The 16,469-nt window shown below is 39.2% G+C and overlaps 1 protein-coding gene and 2 long non-coding RNA genes across 7 annotated transcripts; 2 read left to right on the forward strand and 1 right to left on the reverse strand.

Moving 5' to 3' along the window:
• The first annotated feature begins 523 nt into the window (after window positions 1-523).
• LOC118242002 (uncharacterized) lies at window positions 524-3,698 on the forward strand. Its single transcript, XR_004776486.2, has 2 exons — window positions 524-975; window positions 2,559-3,698. It is a non-coding gene; the product is annotated as an uncharacterized LOC118242002 (long non-coding RNA).
• A 1,618-nt stretch (window positions 3,699-5,316) lies between these two features.
• LOC145656986 (uncharacterized) lies at window positions 5,317-8,247 on the reverse strand. The gene is made up of 3 exons (XR_014122736.1): window positions 7,790-8,247; window positions 7,231-7,293; window positions 5,317-6,393 (listed from the first exon to the last, which is right to left on the reverse strand). It is a non-coding gene; the product is annotated as an uncharacterized LOC145656986 (long non-coding RNA).
• On the forward strand, window positions 7,303-15,371 carry LOC113574378 (coiled-coil and C2 domain-containing protein 1A-like). Of its 5 annotated transcripts, XM_081710967.1 has the most exons (18): window positions 7,303-7,364; window positions 7,620-7,686; window positions 9,002-9,191; window positions 9,938-10,047; window positions 10,401-10,482; window positions 10,881-10,982; window positions 11,140-11,192; window positions 11,688-11,810; window positions 12,041-12,099; window positions 12,204-12,320; window positions 13,115-13,188; window positions 13,290-13,348; window positions 13,436-13,487; window positions 13,691-13,787; window positions 14,099-14,189; window positions 14,326-14,457; window positions 14,541-14,596; window positions 14,854-15,371. In XM_081710967.1, the coding sequence occupies exons 2-18, from the start codon at window positions 7,624-7,626 to the stop codon at window positions 14,876-14,878; spliced, it is 1,485 nt and encodes a 494-aa protein (XP_081567093.1). In that variant the 5' UTR covers window positions 7,303-7,364; window positions 7,620-7,623; the 3' UTR covers window positions 14,879-15,371. The 5 variants fall into 5 exon arrangements, with proteins under 5 accessions (XP_081567093.1, XP_081567096.1, XP_081567094.1 ...); XM_081710970.1 differs by lacking the exon at window positions 9,002-9,191 and having other exon boundaries at window positions 7,309-7,364; XM_081710968.1 differs by having other exon boundaries at window positions 7,316-7,686; window positions 13,311-13,348.
• Window positions 15,372-16,469: the final 1,098 nt, after the last annotated feature.

Below are 16,469 nucleotides of genomic sequence, written 5' to 3' on the forward strand. Positions count from 1 at the left end.
TCTTGAAACGCAAGCCCTCAAACCAACATTGCATCCCTGAAAACATTCCTAGTGTTAAACAAGGACTGTTTAGTGTAGCATTCGGTGCACCATTGGCATTAAACAAAGGCCTCTTCAAAGAAAAAATGGTTACCAAGTGACAGAGAAAAGTAGTTTTAACAAGCAAACCTGATTGTTACATTGTTAACAAGCCACTTTGCAGTAGCCATTTTTATCTACATTTAGGGTAGTGGCTCCCAGAAATGAAAGGGTTAAATGTCGAGCACACTGTGGGAGTAAAGCGTGTATGTCTGTAAGAGCAGAAGGGACAGTTAGTAAGAACTGAAGGTATAAATAAAAATGTCTGTCTGGTGTGTGAAAATTTTTGACGATGGGAGAGGAGGCAGAGCTTACACACAAGGCAGAGAGCGAGAGAGGGAGAGAGAGAGAGAGAGAGAGAGAGAGACAGAAGGAAGGGTGGGGATAAGGGTGTCGAAGAAGGGGGAGGGAAGAAACCAAAGAGAGGGGGAGGAGGGAGAAACAGAGCATTCACAATTTTCATTCAAACTGACACAGCCTGCGTGTCCTGGTTTGCACTTCCCTCTCTCTCTTTTACACACAGTCGTTCCACACACACAGTCGTTCCGCACACGTACGGAAACACCAGACAGTCTGCAGCTAAGTTTACAGCAGGAGGACGGATTCGGAAAAATGGAGGGGGGGAGACAGAGAGGTCAAAAACGAGAAGCGACTGCGAGAGGCACGCGGTTGGGAAAACGCTGTGACCTGGGCAAAAGTGAGGACAGAAGAAAAGAGGGGGGAGCATTTGAAAATAGGTGAAAGAGGGAGTAGGGGAGAGAGGGCAAAGGGAGGAATATGCTGAGATGGAGGAATGCAGGGTTGGAACAGCACAGCTCCACATATAGAGGGGGCAGAGAAAGACGGAGTAGGAGTCAGACTGGGTGTATACATCTGAGCTCTCTCACCGGGGCTGGGGTAAGTGCATTCTACCTGCTACATTTTTCTTGATGTCTTCTTTTTGTGTTTCTTCTTCTCACTGCTTTCCTGAAATTTATATGCCTGACATGTATTTGGTACATAATGCCTGTACTAAGGGTTGCAAAAGATTTTGTATTCGGAGCCATTGTCATGCCAAGAGACAGCTTTCCCAACATGATTCAAATTTGATTTGACATTTGTGGCAAGTGTTGCTTATGTGGTTGGACATGAGTGCAGGAGGAAGCTAATGTGATGTTATCCATGAAGGCATGCATGAGCCTTCTATCTGCATGTGTTCCTATGATAGTTAACGCCTGGGAAGTATATAGGACTTAGCTTTACTCTCTGTAGTTCTCCATGAATTATAACATTCAGTTTACATTTCTGAGGTGTAATTACAAATACAGAGGTTCCCTCACTATGAATTAGGCACGTGCGTATTGTGTGCATGTTTGTGTATGTGTTCTTATATATATGTGGGATTACCAGGTGGTATCAATCTCTATGGGAGTGAATAGCAATTAGATTAAAGTATTGATCCAGTCTGGACCAGGTAGACATAGACCCAGTTGCCCAGACAGGGGGGAGGGCCATCACCACTCACATGACCATAGACAGCTTCATCAATAACTGTCTCTCACCCAGAGCTAAAGGACCAGCAAAGACCAGCAATTGGAGGCCTCTGCCCTCATTAGAAATGACCAAATATTTTAAATTAAATATTTGGTTTAAAATGACCAAATATAACACACACAAGGCTTTGTTTTATCCTCCATATTCACAGTACATCGGTGCAGACCTGCTTCTTTCAGTGGCAATGAAATGCAAGTTTAGAATTTATTCATAGGTATGGTAGTAATTGCGAGTTAATTAATGTTATATAGCTTTGATATGTAAAGGTATAGTGATACATATAGAAAATCATTTGTAACACTATCAGATCTCTAGGTTATCCTTGGGAAAAAATTGCATATATGAACACACATATACAAATGTATGTGTGCGTAGCACAAAAGACACTTTTATAAAAATGCGCATTCTGGATGTTTCTAGGGCCGAAATACATGCACAGACAAAACTGCACTCTGTTAGAGCAGCAGTCCTCCAAAACGACTGTGTCTCCCTTGAACTTATTCACCAGAGGGTCATGAGTTCAAGTCCCAGGTGGAGGGGGAGGACTGTCTCGGTAGTCTTATTCTTCCTGAGAGACCCTTCCCCCGTCCCCCTGTCCCTCTTATGCTCAGCCACTACAGCAACGGCTGGAGATATACATGCACATTGAGCAGCTCAAACATGTCTACTCCAGGCCAAAGGATGAGAACAGAAATTCCATGTTACTTCTCTCCCTTAGCCCACAACTCACACTGGCATTTAAAGCAAAGGTGTCAGGAGTAACTTATCAGCCTCATGCAGATCGACTGCATGCATAATAAGTGACAATATAATCGTCAGCAATACCTGTTCTTGCTTTGGGTGTATACATGCTAAATGATTCAGGTTTCTTATAAACAATATGTGTGTCCACGTGTGTGTGTGTGTGTGTGTGCGTGCGCGTGCGTGTGCGCATTTTGATCCTGCAGACAGACAAACGGACAAGCGTCACTGCCAGACAGCCCCTCTTTCATAGGAAATGAGGCCCTTTGACCTTTGCCATTCAGTCTGTCTGGAAATGCAGAGCCTGGAATCGATCAACACCACCCTGTACCCCCACCCCCACACCCGCCCAGACATGCACTCTCCACCTCCACTCCTTTGGACTCACTCATTCCCGCCCTCCTTCCCTCCACCCCCTTCCATTTTTCTCTTTCTCCGCAGAGAGCAGCATGCCCCCTTCCCATTCCTGCTCACCCTTGCCCCCACGCTCCCATCCCCCACTATCAGATAATAGGCCCCACAGTGCTTATGCTACATTTTCGTGCTCGGGCCCCTTTACATACGACCATGCGGCGACAGCTTCCAGCCTCAAGGCAGGATCGGGTGTACAGCACTGGAAAAAACATTGAGTAAATACTCGATATGCTATGAAAGAATAGTGCCATGGACCCTGTGTTTAGTGCACAAGAGTTAAGCATCATCTACTGAATTTTGCACAACATCAATTTTGTGACAATGTTAGTCCTAGGTGACGTGACAATATGGACATTTAATTTAATTGCACATCTTGAAGATGAGCTTGAGTGAGTAATTGTATTTAAACCTGCGTTTTGTTGGGTTACCCATGCTTGTTTGAGTTTCTATATTTAAAAAAAAAACAGCCACAGGCGAGTCACAGTGAACATTCAACGCTGTCGGTGAGTTTTGAAGTGAGAGAAACCATCGAGTGTTGAGTGTACCCTGCCTCTCGAGCTCACGCCTACCACCCCAGCTTCACGTGCTGTAGCAATTACATGTGCAAAATCCCTTAGCCGCTGAGCTGGCCAAGATGGCCGCTGGAATGCCTCCAATGGCATCACCACTGCCAGTGGAGCCAAAGACACTTCATCCATTCCCATAGCTCAGAGTCCCGATTCACATTCATTGCTGTCGGTGGGTTTTATCAGGCTGACTCGCCGAACAATGAATGAGAAATGTGGTCTTCTGTTATGGCTCATCGCCTGCTGTAATAGCCCATGTGCTTGGGAATTACAATTCATTTGTATTCTTTCATTATTTGAAATGTGTTTCAATCTATATGCATCAAAGTAGGTCAATAAATGAGAAATCTAAATTAGAACTTTGAATGCTTTTCGTTGTCTTTTTTTTTTTTCACTGCGTATGTTGTGGTTTCTGCAAACAAGGCTCAGTTCCTTGTGCACAGAGATATTGTTCATATATATTACATTTGATTCTGTAGTTCCACAAGCTGACCCCGGGAACCAACAATACCAATCGATCTGTCATACCGATCTGTCTGATCTTCAGAGACAGAGAGCAGGAGAGTAAACATTAGTTACAAGAATGTGTCCCTTCCTCAGGCTGTATGTGTATGTATGTGTGCATATTCGTGGGGAGTTGAGGAGGTGCAAGCACTGCTAAACAAGATCCAGCAAGTGTTGCGTGTAACTAGAACAGGACCTTAAGACGCATTCAGTAACACCCGATTGAGCGAATAAGCAATGAATGCTGGAACTAATTAGAGGAACACTTGAGGGTCCCCTTGGTGTGGAGAGGATGAGCTGCAAGCAGGCCTACAGATATGGAGCACGTTTAATGAATGAAGAGGCATGTCTTGGGGCTCTGTGACAGGGGCTGTTCCCACACTGCAAACAAGCTGCTTGCAATGTCTTCAACATGGTGAGTAGGTGCAAGCCACTAGAGAATGGCAAGAACAAAAGGAAGAAATCAGAACCCTCAGCCAATTACCAACACAATGGCTATATTAATAGAATAACCACATTCATAGTGCTCATTGCAGTATCACAATATCTACAGTTGTTTAGCAGTGTGCATGAATTGAGCTAAAATAGACCTAGAGTCTGTCCTGCCTTCGAGAGGGTAAAGTCTTTAACCAACTTCATTATCTTCCATGTGCCATAACAGCCAGTGGGGTCATCAGCCAATTACAGGCTGACTTAAACAAATGGATTGACCTGATTGGAGCTAAGGTGGGGCAAAACATGCTAAAAGAGACTGATTTAGGGGAAGGGGATATGTGCCCTGACTGAAGACTGCTCCATAATTTGTGGTGAGAGACGGACACAGAGCTTTTTTCAGTAACCCTGTTCATCATTAGACCGAGACAAGGTCTATGCTACAAACACATAATAACCTCACTCTTATAGAGCTTAAGCTACATATCTTGCCACAACTCTTGCATTGCCTTTTAAGACCCCACATTCCAATGTTCTTGTTATTTTCATTTCTCAAGTTTATCTTCATTTCCTTAATCTCTGTTACTGATTTATGTTACTTCTCACTCAATTTGTCTCTCCATTTTCCAGAGATTCTCTCTTTCTCTTTCTATATGTCTGCCTCTCAAAGACAATCCCCCCATCTCTGAAAGTTTCTCTCTTTTCTCACATTTAGTCAGCTCACTCCATTCATTTGCATCATACATAAATCATTCAGACCTCCACTCCATCCATTTTTTCTCTCCTTCATGAAGACTCTGGGAAAAACCTACAGAAATGTTGTAGGGTCTCCACAATGAGCAACTAGGGCATGTAAGGATGAAGTTCTTTAAAGATTTTTTTTATTATGGCCCATTTTATTCCACAATTCAAACAAGGTAACATTTTTATATATTGTCCCTTTCACACAACTTACACATTTAAACTGATTTAGAACATCTATTTTTAATATGAAGTACCATGTATACTCTAAACAGTGGTGTTGGTTTTATTTCAACTATGGGGGGGACACTGATCACATCACTCAAAATAACACATTATAAGAGTAGCATGAGCACGAATGTAAGTGCCAGTTTTATACCATAATTTGTTTGCAAATGGCTGATGTGATTCTTGCAGATTTTACAGGCCACTTTTGTAAACACAGCAGTTTACAAAGAATCAAAGAATCCCAAGGTCTCTTTCCGTCCACCCCTTACCTTTAAACCTAACAAAGTTCCTAGACCAATCATTAGAGCAACATAATCTGTGAAAACAAACTGATAAATATCTAAGGTTTTTTTTAGCTGCAGCACAAAGCATTCATGCTACCTCCGGTCAGTAGTGTGTTGTGTTGGGTCTTTGCCAGCTTGAGTGAACCACCAAGCAGAGCAGTGAGGAAACCATACTCTTGGAATGTAAGCCTCCTGCATATTCTAACCACTAATCCTCCCTACTACCCCATATAGACACATATGTCAGTGACCGCCTAAAATTAGAACCATTCCTTCTACTCCAGGCAGCAGCAGAAAAGCTTGAAAACAATAAACAAAGATGACAAGATTTAACAGGGACTGAGCAGCACACAAGCCTAGAGACTCCGAGAGAGACAGCAGATAAAAGTTAAGCTTGTCACTCTACAGACATTACTATCCAAGTAGCAGAGTTTTTTTTAAATGAAATGGAGATGCAGGAAATGTTTAGAGGTCCTGGGCTCCATTTTTACAAGGGTTTTATAACACATCAAAATCTTGAACATATAGCACACAAACCACTCATTAGCATGTACATTAAAAGTCAGCAAATGATTGGCAGTTTTTATTGACCAATGAGACAGAAAGGAAAGGCTTTGAACACACACAAGGAAGCAGGACCTTTGGCATGGCAGGCACACAGTCATAACTCTTCCCATAGCCATACTACTAGAGGTCATCTGAACATAAAACAATGCTGACAGAGAGTGAACAAAGGGGGGAAAAAAACACATGGCTGGAAAGTACATATCAACAACAGTTCTCTCCATTTGTTTCTGATACTACAGGCTAATGTAAACTCCATAATCAGAAATCAGAAAGGGGGCAGGGGGGGAATCACATTTTCTGAATAGCTGAACATGGAACAGAAATAAAGACCTCAGTTAGGTTATTGGTTGGGGATACATAGCTTAGTGAATTATGAACTAACATTTTAAAAATAGTAAAAAATTAATACATGAATGTTAATTTTATTTTAGTAATTTTCAATTGTAAACATCAGAAATTGGTTTTATATGCAGTTGGTAGTACTATTTTCACTAAAAAATGTCATTTAGTATAATTATTATTGTTTCAAGCTTATTGATTTATTGCTTTGACACCTCTGCCCATATACACAATCTACAAAATGTCATTTTTAGTATTCTGTTTTGACTTGGTTTTCAACGGGATTTTTACACTGTAAAAAAAAAAAATTTTATTAGGCTGAAACTGCTAAAATAAGATAGAGTCCAAGTGTAGTTTTAGAATTAAGAATGGGGTAAAACTCATGTTACTCTGAATGACGGATACGATATCTTCTCAAGGAATGTTGATAAATAGTTGCTTTCACTGCACGCAAAAAGGCACAAAGAGGCTCGAAGAGAACAAGCATAACCGCATTTGAAGGCTATATTTATTTGGTGATTTTTATTTTATCTTAACACGATGTGTATTTAAGCTGGGAATACAATATGGTCAATGTCAAGCGTTCCAGAACAGGCCAAAAAAGATATAGTAGTCTAGGTTATATAGCCTCATGCAATAATGTGCATTGCATCAAAATACTGTATTTTTAATACGTTATTTTGTGTATATATACATATATTATAGGTCTATATTCATATACGGTATACCAGAAAGGTCTTCGGCACCATCAACAAACATAATGAAACCTTTCAATAATAATGTTAATGAGTAGCATATCTCACCTTGGCCTACTTGGCCTCTGGACCACGCAATTTGTCGCGTCATGCGCGCTCAGCTACCGTTACCTTGGGCGACAGAAAGCGGGAATCAGGAAGAGAACATCGACTTGACAGAAGAATAATACCAAAACATAAACGTATGTAAAAATAGATTTTTTTTCCCCCCACAATGCAAACAATTTAGCTATACACGGCGGTGTCTCGTTTATCTTATCTGTTGTTCCATTACTTCACTCACAGAATTTGCCTAATTTTAAGGTCGCTAACAAGCTTCAATTTAAATAATTTACTCATGGCGAATTTCGATTTTTAGTTGGATATATGTAATATGAATGAACTACATGTAAACCTAACTTCTCTTGATTCTAAATCTGAAAATTCTCTGAGGAAAGCTTCATGACAGAGAGTAAAGATTCATCTAGGTGCCCCCTCATCGAGATATCATCTCAAGACAACCAGGTAATATGAGGCATAATGTCTGATAGAAAATACTGCGTAGCTATTGTTATTGTTTTTAAATTCACATCGAATCTAAACCCGTATAATGATCTCCTTTATTTACATAATAGTTTCAGTGTCACCGATAATTTGCCGTGAAGCCTTATGGTTTGGCTTTCTGCACATCCCGATAATGTCTTTGTGTTGTATTCTTCCTCTTCCTGCTTTGAGGTGGCATAGCCAGCTGTAAGATTAAACACTGTTATAAGCAGTACAGGTGTTTACCTGCGGGTGAATCTAACAGAATATCTCTGTTACTGTAAAGCCTTTTTATGTCAAGAGCTCTGCTGTCTATGTCACCTACATCTATCATTATGAGGGAAATTAAACCGTTCACGTCTTTCATAGCAGGGAAGGAAGAGCTGGCATGTTCTCCCCCAGAGAAAATTACATGTTGTGTAAAGCTAACCTTCATCTTGAGATAAAGAATAGAGATTAGAAGTGTGAATCGTGAAGATGCTGAACTTGATTAGCTGTTCAGGCATTGTTTTATTTTTGAACCTGTGACTATTTTTAGACTGTACTGAGGCTGCTGTCTGCACTGCAAAACTTTATAGTTACTCAGATGAGGTAAAGGCACAATAAGAACTGCTGAAACTGCGGCAAAACTATCCTGGGCCACCTCTGAATTTACTATCATACAGCATGGTAATAATAGATATACATTTTATCAGGAGTGAAGATATTGTCTTTGTTACTTCAGTACTAAAAACTGGCCTGCCAGTGGATTTAAGTACTATAAAACTGTGAAAGTGTATATGTTTCGTGTAGAAATGTACTCTGTAATAAATGAATGGCTATTCAAAGCACTAAATCTCCTTATATTTTGAAAAAGGCATTAGTAAATTGATATACATTGATACATATGTCAATGTATGAGTCTTGTATTATAAAACTAAATGAGGTAAGATTAGGGGTACCTTCTTTTTCATGATTTTAATTAAATCACCATTTAAGTATACACTGCCTACACTGAAGGTAATGAGGTCCATGCATTTTTCTTAGGGGCAAACTCTGAATATGGTCAGATGTACGTTTGTCATGTTATAAATTTGTAAATAAACAAATATAAATTTGTTTATTAGTAAATAAACTCTTCACTATGTATATTATGTTATTATCTCTATGTATGGAAGACATTTCAGTTATAGGAGGATGAACGAGACAGCAATGAAATCATATGAAAACCACAATAGATGTCAAAAAATACTATAAGCTATAAGCCTCCTACCTGTTTTGGGGTTGGTTTATTATTCAGAGGTGACTGTACTGTCAGGTAGAAGAGTGTGAGGTTCCAGGAGAGAATGGACTTGATCATCTAAGTGACCCAGCAGAGCTAGTTTTCCTAGCTGTCAGAGAGACTACACCTCCATCACCAGAAGCCTCCTACACAAATGAGCTACATCAGCACAATGTTTTGTCGATTCCTAATTCAGCAACCTCTCAATCAACCTTTGGATGCTCAGGTAGGAGTGCAGGCATTGTGATCAGTTTGTTCAACTCCTGTTTGCCTTCTACCACATTGAATGAATAAACCTTTGCAAAAACAGAATGTCTTATTTTAATCTGTGTATCAGTGTTTACCATTAGAGACAAAGAAAAATTAGATTGAGAGCAGGAAGACCCATTGTGCAGCATGGAAGAGAAAATTCTTTTGTATTTGTAACATGTCCCTCCCTCTTCAAAAGAGTGGGGGAGATCCCTGTGGGAAATCAAGGGGCCTTCTTGGATAAATCCAGTTTATGTCAAAGTGTATGTAACAAAATCCTTACTATAGTGAATGCCACTGTTCATTCCCATAAATGGAAAAGTACAGCTTATAATGATTAATTGTATGTTTGGTAATGAAATGTATTGGGAAGCTCTGTAAATGTGATGTCTTTTGGTCGGTGTTGATTTATAGTTGGCTATAGATTACACATTTCCAAAGGCTGGGAGTGAATTAGCTATTGATCTGCTGGCTGAGTCATATAGTGCAGAGCAAGGTTTGTGAAGTGTGAAGATGATGCTGGTCAAAGTAAATTACAGTTTCTTATTAGTGTTAATGAATGGATGATGTATATGACAGTGTTCTGTGCTCAAGTTCTACCTTTTATTTTGTTGTTACTTATTAGTCTGTAATATAGATTTAATTGTCTTGGCATTTTTAGATTTATGTTAGCAAATCTAGATGAATACTGAGTGGACACTTTTGTATGGTTGTGTTCTTCAGAAACCACACTGATGGTGCTGAGTAGACAGAAGGAATACAAGTTGGCTGATGTCCAAGCCAAACAGACAGGAGACATAGAGCAGGTCAAGCATTACTGCATGATGGCGAAGGTATCACCTGTGTACATCTCTCTTCTTCTTTCTCTCTCAAACACACATGTATTCTTTATCCTTTTCTTTTTCCCACAAACACAAACATGCACACATACAACTTGGCATGAGAACTGAACAGGCGTCTTGGTGCATCTGTCCCCGCCCCAGGCAGTGGGCCATGGATATGGGTCAAAGCCGTTAATCCTGTGAGGTCCATCAGGCCAAACAGCCATCGTAACTTCAGCAGACACAGCAAAGCCAGGCAGCATGCACTGCTGATGGATTACTGTAGTGGCATGCAAAACAATGAAGTCAATAATGAAGGTCATAAGTCAAGTTAATGGTCTGTCTGGTCTTGGTTTCTCTCTTAGCATTCTCAGAAATTAGAGTCCACTGTGGAAGCTTCCAAGCACAGTGAATTTGAAGATGTCCGTTCCTTTCTGCCCCCTCCTGGTAAGACTTAGCAATTACTTATACATACAAAATCAAGTGATTAAAAATGTCTATCAAGGTTTTGATATGATTCACAGAAATCCAGGTGTTTCTTAGATGGCTTGCAAGCTATGCCCTTAGTCCTGCAGTAGGTGGCCTGATCGGCAGTTGTATCTGTATCAACAGCTGTAAAGGTCACACTTGACATTACCAAAGTGTTAAGCTCGAGGGGAAGTTCTATGCAAAGGGACTTTGAGTATGTTTGAAGTTAGAACAGGGTCTCTGTGGGGTGCTCAGAGGAACATGGAGGGCAGAGGGCAGCTAATAAAGAAAGCGGTATGAGGGAAATGCAGCAGCATGGAGACCAGCGGCTCTCCATTTCCTTCCTGATGCTCCACATTGCTCTCTGTCTCCTTCAGGCCTTTTTGATTTTTTCCCTCCTTCAGAGGGTGTGCTGGATGAAGAACAGAATGACTCCCTGCAGTCCACTGATGAGCTCCGTGCTGTGACCAAAAACAGCGGTAAAGAGCAAATGGTTTCTCCTCCCCTCTTTATCTACTAGTCTTCTCCTTATATACTATGGCCATTAAACACTTATGTGCTTTCCATCTCCTGTCCTAATGATTAAGACTCAGTTACATTAACATCTTGTTTTACATACTCCTCTGGCTTTTGCAGATTCATTTGGCGATGAACTTCAAGTAAACCACACCACTGTCTCGGACCAGGAGGCAATACATGCTGATCCTATTATGTTTTGAAGACTGGAAAAACATTAACAATGATAAGCTATCTCCATTGGGAAATAGACAACTGTGAAGACATAAATAGTTTAATTTGGATAGAAAACTAGTCATACTTTTCAAACCCCTCTATAAACTCTAAATTATTTCACAGCATTGTTTTTTAAAAGTGCATTAAGATGGCTGATACATGAATTAGATATCCATATGTCAACATGTACAGTGCTTCTGCACTTGCGTTCTAACAGTTTGTTAATAGGGTCTTATGTTGTTCCAGTTGTCACAAGTTTATTAGGAAGGACAGCTCACTGGTCATGCCTGATTTGTAATTTGGTAGAATAAAATGAGATGAATTTCATTTTTGAATATCAGTTACCTAGAAATAGCATCTGAGATAGCATAAATCTGAACCTCATAGTGCATTCCACTTACAGTCAGTCTATCCTTGCCAATGTTTCTGTGTATTTCTGTCTGTATTCTCAGAACTCCTGCAATCTGGACATGGAATGTGTACTTCCTTCTGAACCCTTACAAAGCTCTTCTCTTTGCCTTGACACCAGTCATCAGTACAAACAGCTGATAGAGTTTCTTCGCCAACAAGAGGAGGTCGCAAGAAGCACATTTCTTAGGCCCATATCACATGGTCGAGATTTAGATTTAAAATGTGTAGACATTTGCAAATTATAGTATTTTCAGGGTCAGGGGTAGTTTAAAAGATTTAAAAATAAATATATTCAAGTATGACAATATCTATGCAGTGCTGTGTCTTTTAAGGTTTTTGAACCGTTTTAAGCTTTTTTAAACTAAAATGATGTTATCTGGTTCTTTCTCTACAGAAGTGCAGACGATACTGCCAGCAGTTTAGCCATATGGGTAACATCACAGAGACAGCCAAGTCAGTAACATTCATCCTGATCTGTAAATGTATATTGCAGGTACATAATTTGATATATTTTTTAAAATATCCAGTATCTAAAAGTGTGTGCCGTTCTCTTTCAGATTTGAGAGTCTTGCAGAAGAGTGTGTCTGTCATGTTGAAGCTTTGAAGTTAGCACTGGTCAAGGGATATCCAGTCCCAAAGTTTCATATGGAAGATCGTGCCTTTAATACCTTCAAGTAAGAAGTTCAACACACAAGCCAACACACCAAAGATACACATAGACTCAGTCTTAAGATAAAAAAAACAAAAAAAAGAAATTCATTACTCATGGTGAAACCAAGCCACTGTACCAGTGTGTTGGCTTCCCCCTTGTGGCCAGATTATCTAGTAACGTTCTGTCTCCATGACAGCTGTCAACACTGTGTTCATATCAGCAGGAAGCATGTGATTTGCTTACCTGTATTGTGGATATGTTGTCTGTAGCTACCTGACAATGGCGATCATAAATTTTTTAGAAACATTACAAAGTTTATAAATTGTATGCAATTAGTGAGATTAAATTAGACAAATTCTCTACATTTAGTTAGGTAATGTTTTAAATACATCATAGTTAAGCTGTATGAAACATAAATAGTTTTGAATAGATTTGTTGTGCCAGTATGTTTGGAGATGATGACTTTCATAAGAAATTACTGGCTATTTATTAGAAATTACTAACGTGTTAATATGAATGGCCAGTTAGAAATGTAAAACTATGAGTCAGTTATCGTGGAGCCTGGTTGACAGAAGTGGACTTTGACTAATGTGCATCTAGGCTACCATCCTGAGACTCATCCTCAGTTCTCTCATCTGCCCTGGATCAAAGACACACACGCATGCGCGCACACACACATACGCACAGACAGACAGACAGACAGACAGATAGATAGATAGATAGAGACAGAGAGTGCAGAATAATACAAAATTAGCTGTGTTCATGAGATGTGGGAACCACCAGACTTGAACTGGTTCTAATTTTCCTTTTCAAAAGGATTATACCAGAGCTGAGTAGAAGTGAAATGCTGTTGACCATAGTGAGAGGGATCAATTTACCTGTTCCTGGAGGTACTAAGGCCAATTACTTGTCTGCTTGCTCAGTTACTTTGGTTTTAATGATTTTTTTTTTCTGACAAGTGTGTCATTTGTAATCAATTTGATTTTAACAGGTATTTCCCTAAATGATTTAGAGACCAGTGTGCGCTTCGAGTTTGCTTTTCCTAGTTTGGTATGTTTTTCCCTTTACTGTTACTGTTCAGTTCATATTCATATGATTTAGTGGATATGATAACTGTTGTGACCTATGCATCAAAAGGAGGAGGCTCAAAGGGATCAGACTCATTCAGTAAAAAGCTCCAGCAGTCCAGGTAATTCCCATAAGAGCCCAAATGAGAATATAATTCATTATAATGCCAAATGACATTTGACTGATGATATGATTGAATGTACCTACTAAAATTAATATTTTGGGTATGATGACACTTATATGTAACATTGTCTTAAGACTGTGTGAAGTAGGGTGTGAAGGACTATGAAATGCCTTTTGCTGCTCATTGTGTACTTTCGTAAGATTTTGGAGAGCAGTTTGTGCTTCAGATTAAGCGTGGCCACCGAGGCTTCAAGAGAGTCCTGTCTAAAGGCATCAAGTTTGAGATCATTCAGAAAGGGTGAGCATCCATCCCATGTTAAATCCATACTCAGGTAGCAAGGAGCTAATTCTTACTGCCAACCTTATCTTTATAGTCCACATTGCCCAAATTCAAACATTAGTGTCACAGATTTATAGTTAAAGATTAAGTCTACTTCAAGTTTTTAAAGAGGGTTCTGCTCTTTTGTCCCTCATTTTTGTATGAGCCTATTAACTTTAGAAATAAATTTACAGTCTTAAATATTTGTTCAAATTGCAATTAAAATGTTCTTTTGAATCACTAAATTAAATTACTAAAACTTGGAATTATCTCTCTCCTTTTATATATAGAACTCTGTTTAGGACTGATAAAGTGGTTGGCTCTGCTGAGCTGAAGTTGGACTCCCTAGAGAGCGAGTGTGCGATCAGACAGCTAGTAGAGGTTATGTCTGATAAAAATTACACCATTATTTTGTTACTCATGCTTTTAATTTAATAGAAAAGGGGAACATAAAGAGATGTCAGGATATAGGAAACATGATTGTTTTTTGTTTCATGTTTTATTCTGTTTTAATTAGGTGTTCAAACGGCGAACTCCTTCAGGAGGACACCTTGAGGTGCGGGTAAGGATTCGGGAGCCGTTGGGTGGACCACAGTCCCACACAGTAACAGAGAAATGGCTGGTTTTGGACCCCCTCACCTTACCACTGGTACCAAATTAGCAATACTGTTCTCAGCATGTTATAGTGTTTATACATGTCTGACCACAGTCCTCTGTATTCATCATTGCCAGGTTGTTGCTTCCAAGCCCCAGATTCAAGACAGCACTGTGAAACGTGTAAGTAGCAGGTAAGCCACTTAAAGTTGCTTGGACTGTTCTATACTTTGCATCATTGCATCTCTGTTGAGGTTCTGGTTCTTTCTTTCTTTCTATCTATCTATCTATCTATCTATCTATCTATCTATCTATCTATCTATCTATCTATCTATCTATCTATCTATCTATCTATCTATCTATCTATCTATCTATATATATATATATATATATATATATATATAATGTTCTATTTTGACTGTATCTATTAATACTCCTTGCTTTGCTCCAGATCTGCTATATGTAGTGTTCTCTGAGAACAACTGCCCCCACAGTCGTCCACTCCACTATTTTGTCAAAATATTGCACAACTCCGAGGCTTGACAATTTCATATGAGACTGCCTGATTTTTTAAACACTGGGATTTTTACACACTTTAACACACTGGGATTTAGTGCAATGAGTATGACTGCAGGCAAACAGGTATGATTTGCAGAAATCAATTCTGCCTCGGTTCTTCTTTGGCCATGTAAGACTGAGTTGTCTTAGTTGTGTTGAAATCACTGAGTTGTGTTTCCCCAAATTGGGAGAGCTGACGGGAGAAAGGAGAGCTGATTTTATCTGCACAGCAATGAACTCAGGGATCTACCAACATGGGTCACAAGAAATCCAGAGTGCCTATTTTTGACATATGATCATGTTTAGGAATACATTTCATTGTGGAATGTACTTAGTGAACAGTTTGATATTTTTCCAGATCACACTGTTATGCCTGTGATATACATTTATGTCAAAAATAAACATCATTTCAAATTGTTCAGTTTTTCTTATTCCATTAACAGGGAAGGTTCTAATCATTTTTCTATGACAGCAATATGAAAAAATGAAATACAGTACTTTGTGTCAGAGGCTGATGAGACTATATGAGCCTTGAGGTGACATTTCTCCACAAGAATTTGTTTTACATTTTTCAAGCTATATGTACTTTAAAGGGTAGTGCAGTTTTGGTCTGCAGTTTACATAATACTAAGTCTTAAGCATAAGAATACCTTACTTGTCTACATTATCCTCATAGCTCAAATACAACCCTAAAGAAACCAGATTTGTACACCAAACATGTCGTAGTTGACTGACTTCATGTGGGTTAAGAGAAATACTATGTAAATCATAGAATTCCTAATGAAAACATAGAATTCATATTAAAAACATAGAATTCAAATAAAAAATGAACTAGGCCAAACTGACCTAAATCTAGGCACAGTTCAACTACATTAAGTCAACATGTTGAAACCATGGACATAAGGCTCATTAATGGAACTGCTCCCCACCAATTACATGGAGAAAGGACATGTTATTGTCATTTTTAAAAACTTGCGAACTTTTTAAGAATACATGTGCAGTGCAATATTTGAAGAATTGCCTGCTTAGCTTCTGAAAAACAAAAAACTTTCTAATAGCAAGTAGTCAGATTTTAAGAATGTTTATACAGACAGTTCTCTGTTCAAGTTTTTTTTTCTTGTCTGCTCAAAATTATTGATATGGTGTGCCAGCCGGGATTGCTTGTGCATACACTGAAGTCAAATACAATGCACTGCATAGTAGTTGGCCACCTCTGTGTAACACCATGGGATGGTTTTACGCCTTGTGTGTCTTGGCATATTAATGCCGACTATGCAGTGCTGCCTTCTGTGCCATGAACAATCTATCAGCAAGTGTTGAGAGTGTAACCATGACAACATCAGACAGCAGTGGTCCAAAAGAGAGATCAAATAGGTGAGAAATTAACAGCACTGAAGACGAAATATGATTTGTTTTAGAGGTTCTTGAGGTTTCTTCAACATGCAAATTGTTAAATCTAAGCTAATTCATATTAACATTAAAAAAAAAAAAAAAGTAAGACTGTAAAGG

The sequence above is a fragment of the Electrophorus electricus genome, chromosome 3, assembly GCF_041902795.1.
Source record: "Electrophorus electricus isolate QZ-2024a chromosome 3, ASM4190279v1, whole genome shotgun sequence".
NCBI classification, from domain to species: Eukaryota; Metazoa; Chordata; class Actinopteri; order Gymnotiformes; family Gymnotidae; genus Electrophorus; species Electrophorus electricus.

What these genes read in the sequence shown, in the direction of transcription:
- LOC113574378 (XM_081710967.1), top strand. Translation starts at nt 7,624, where the DNA reads ATGACAGAGAGTAAAGATTCATCTAGGTGCCCCCTCATCGAGATATCA. An exon ending in TTCTTCGCCAACAAGAGGAG is followed by an intron (nt 11,811 to 12,040) that starts GTCGCAAGAAGC and finishes CTTTCTCTACAG; the next exon opens with AAGTGCAGACGATACTGCCA. An exon ending in ACCCCCTCACCTTACCACTG is followed by an intron (nt 14,458 to 14,540) that starts GTACCAAATTAG and finishes CATCATTGCCAG; the next exon opens with GTTGTTGCTTCCAAGCCCCA.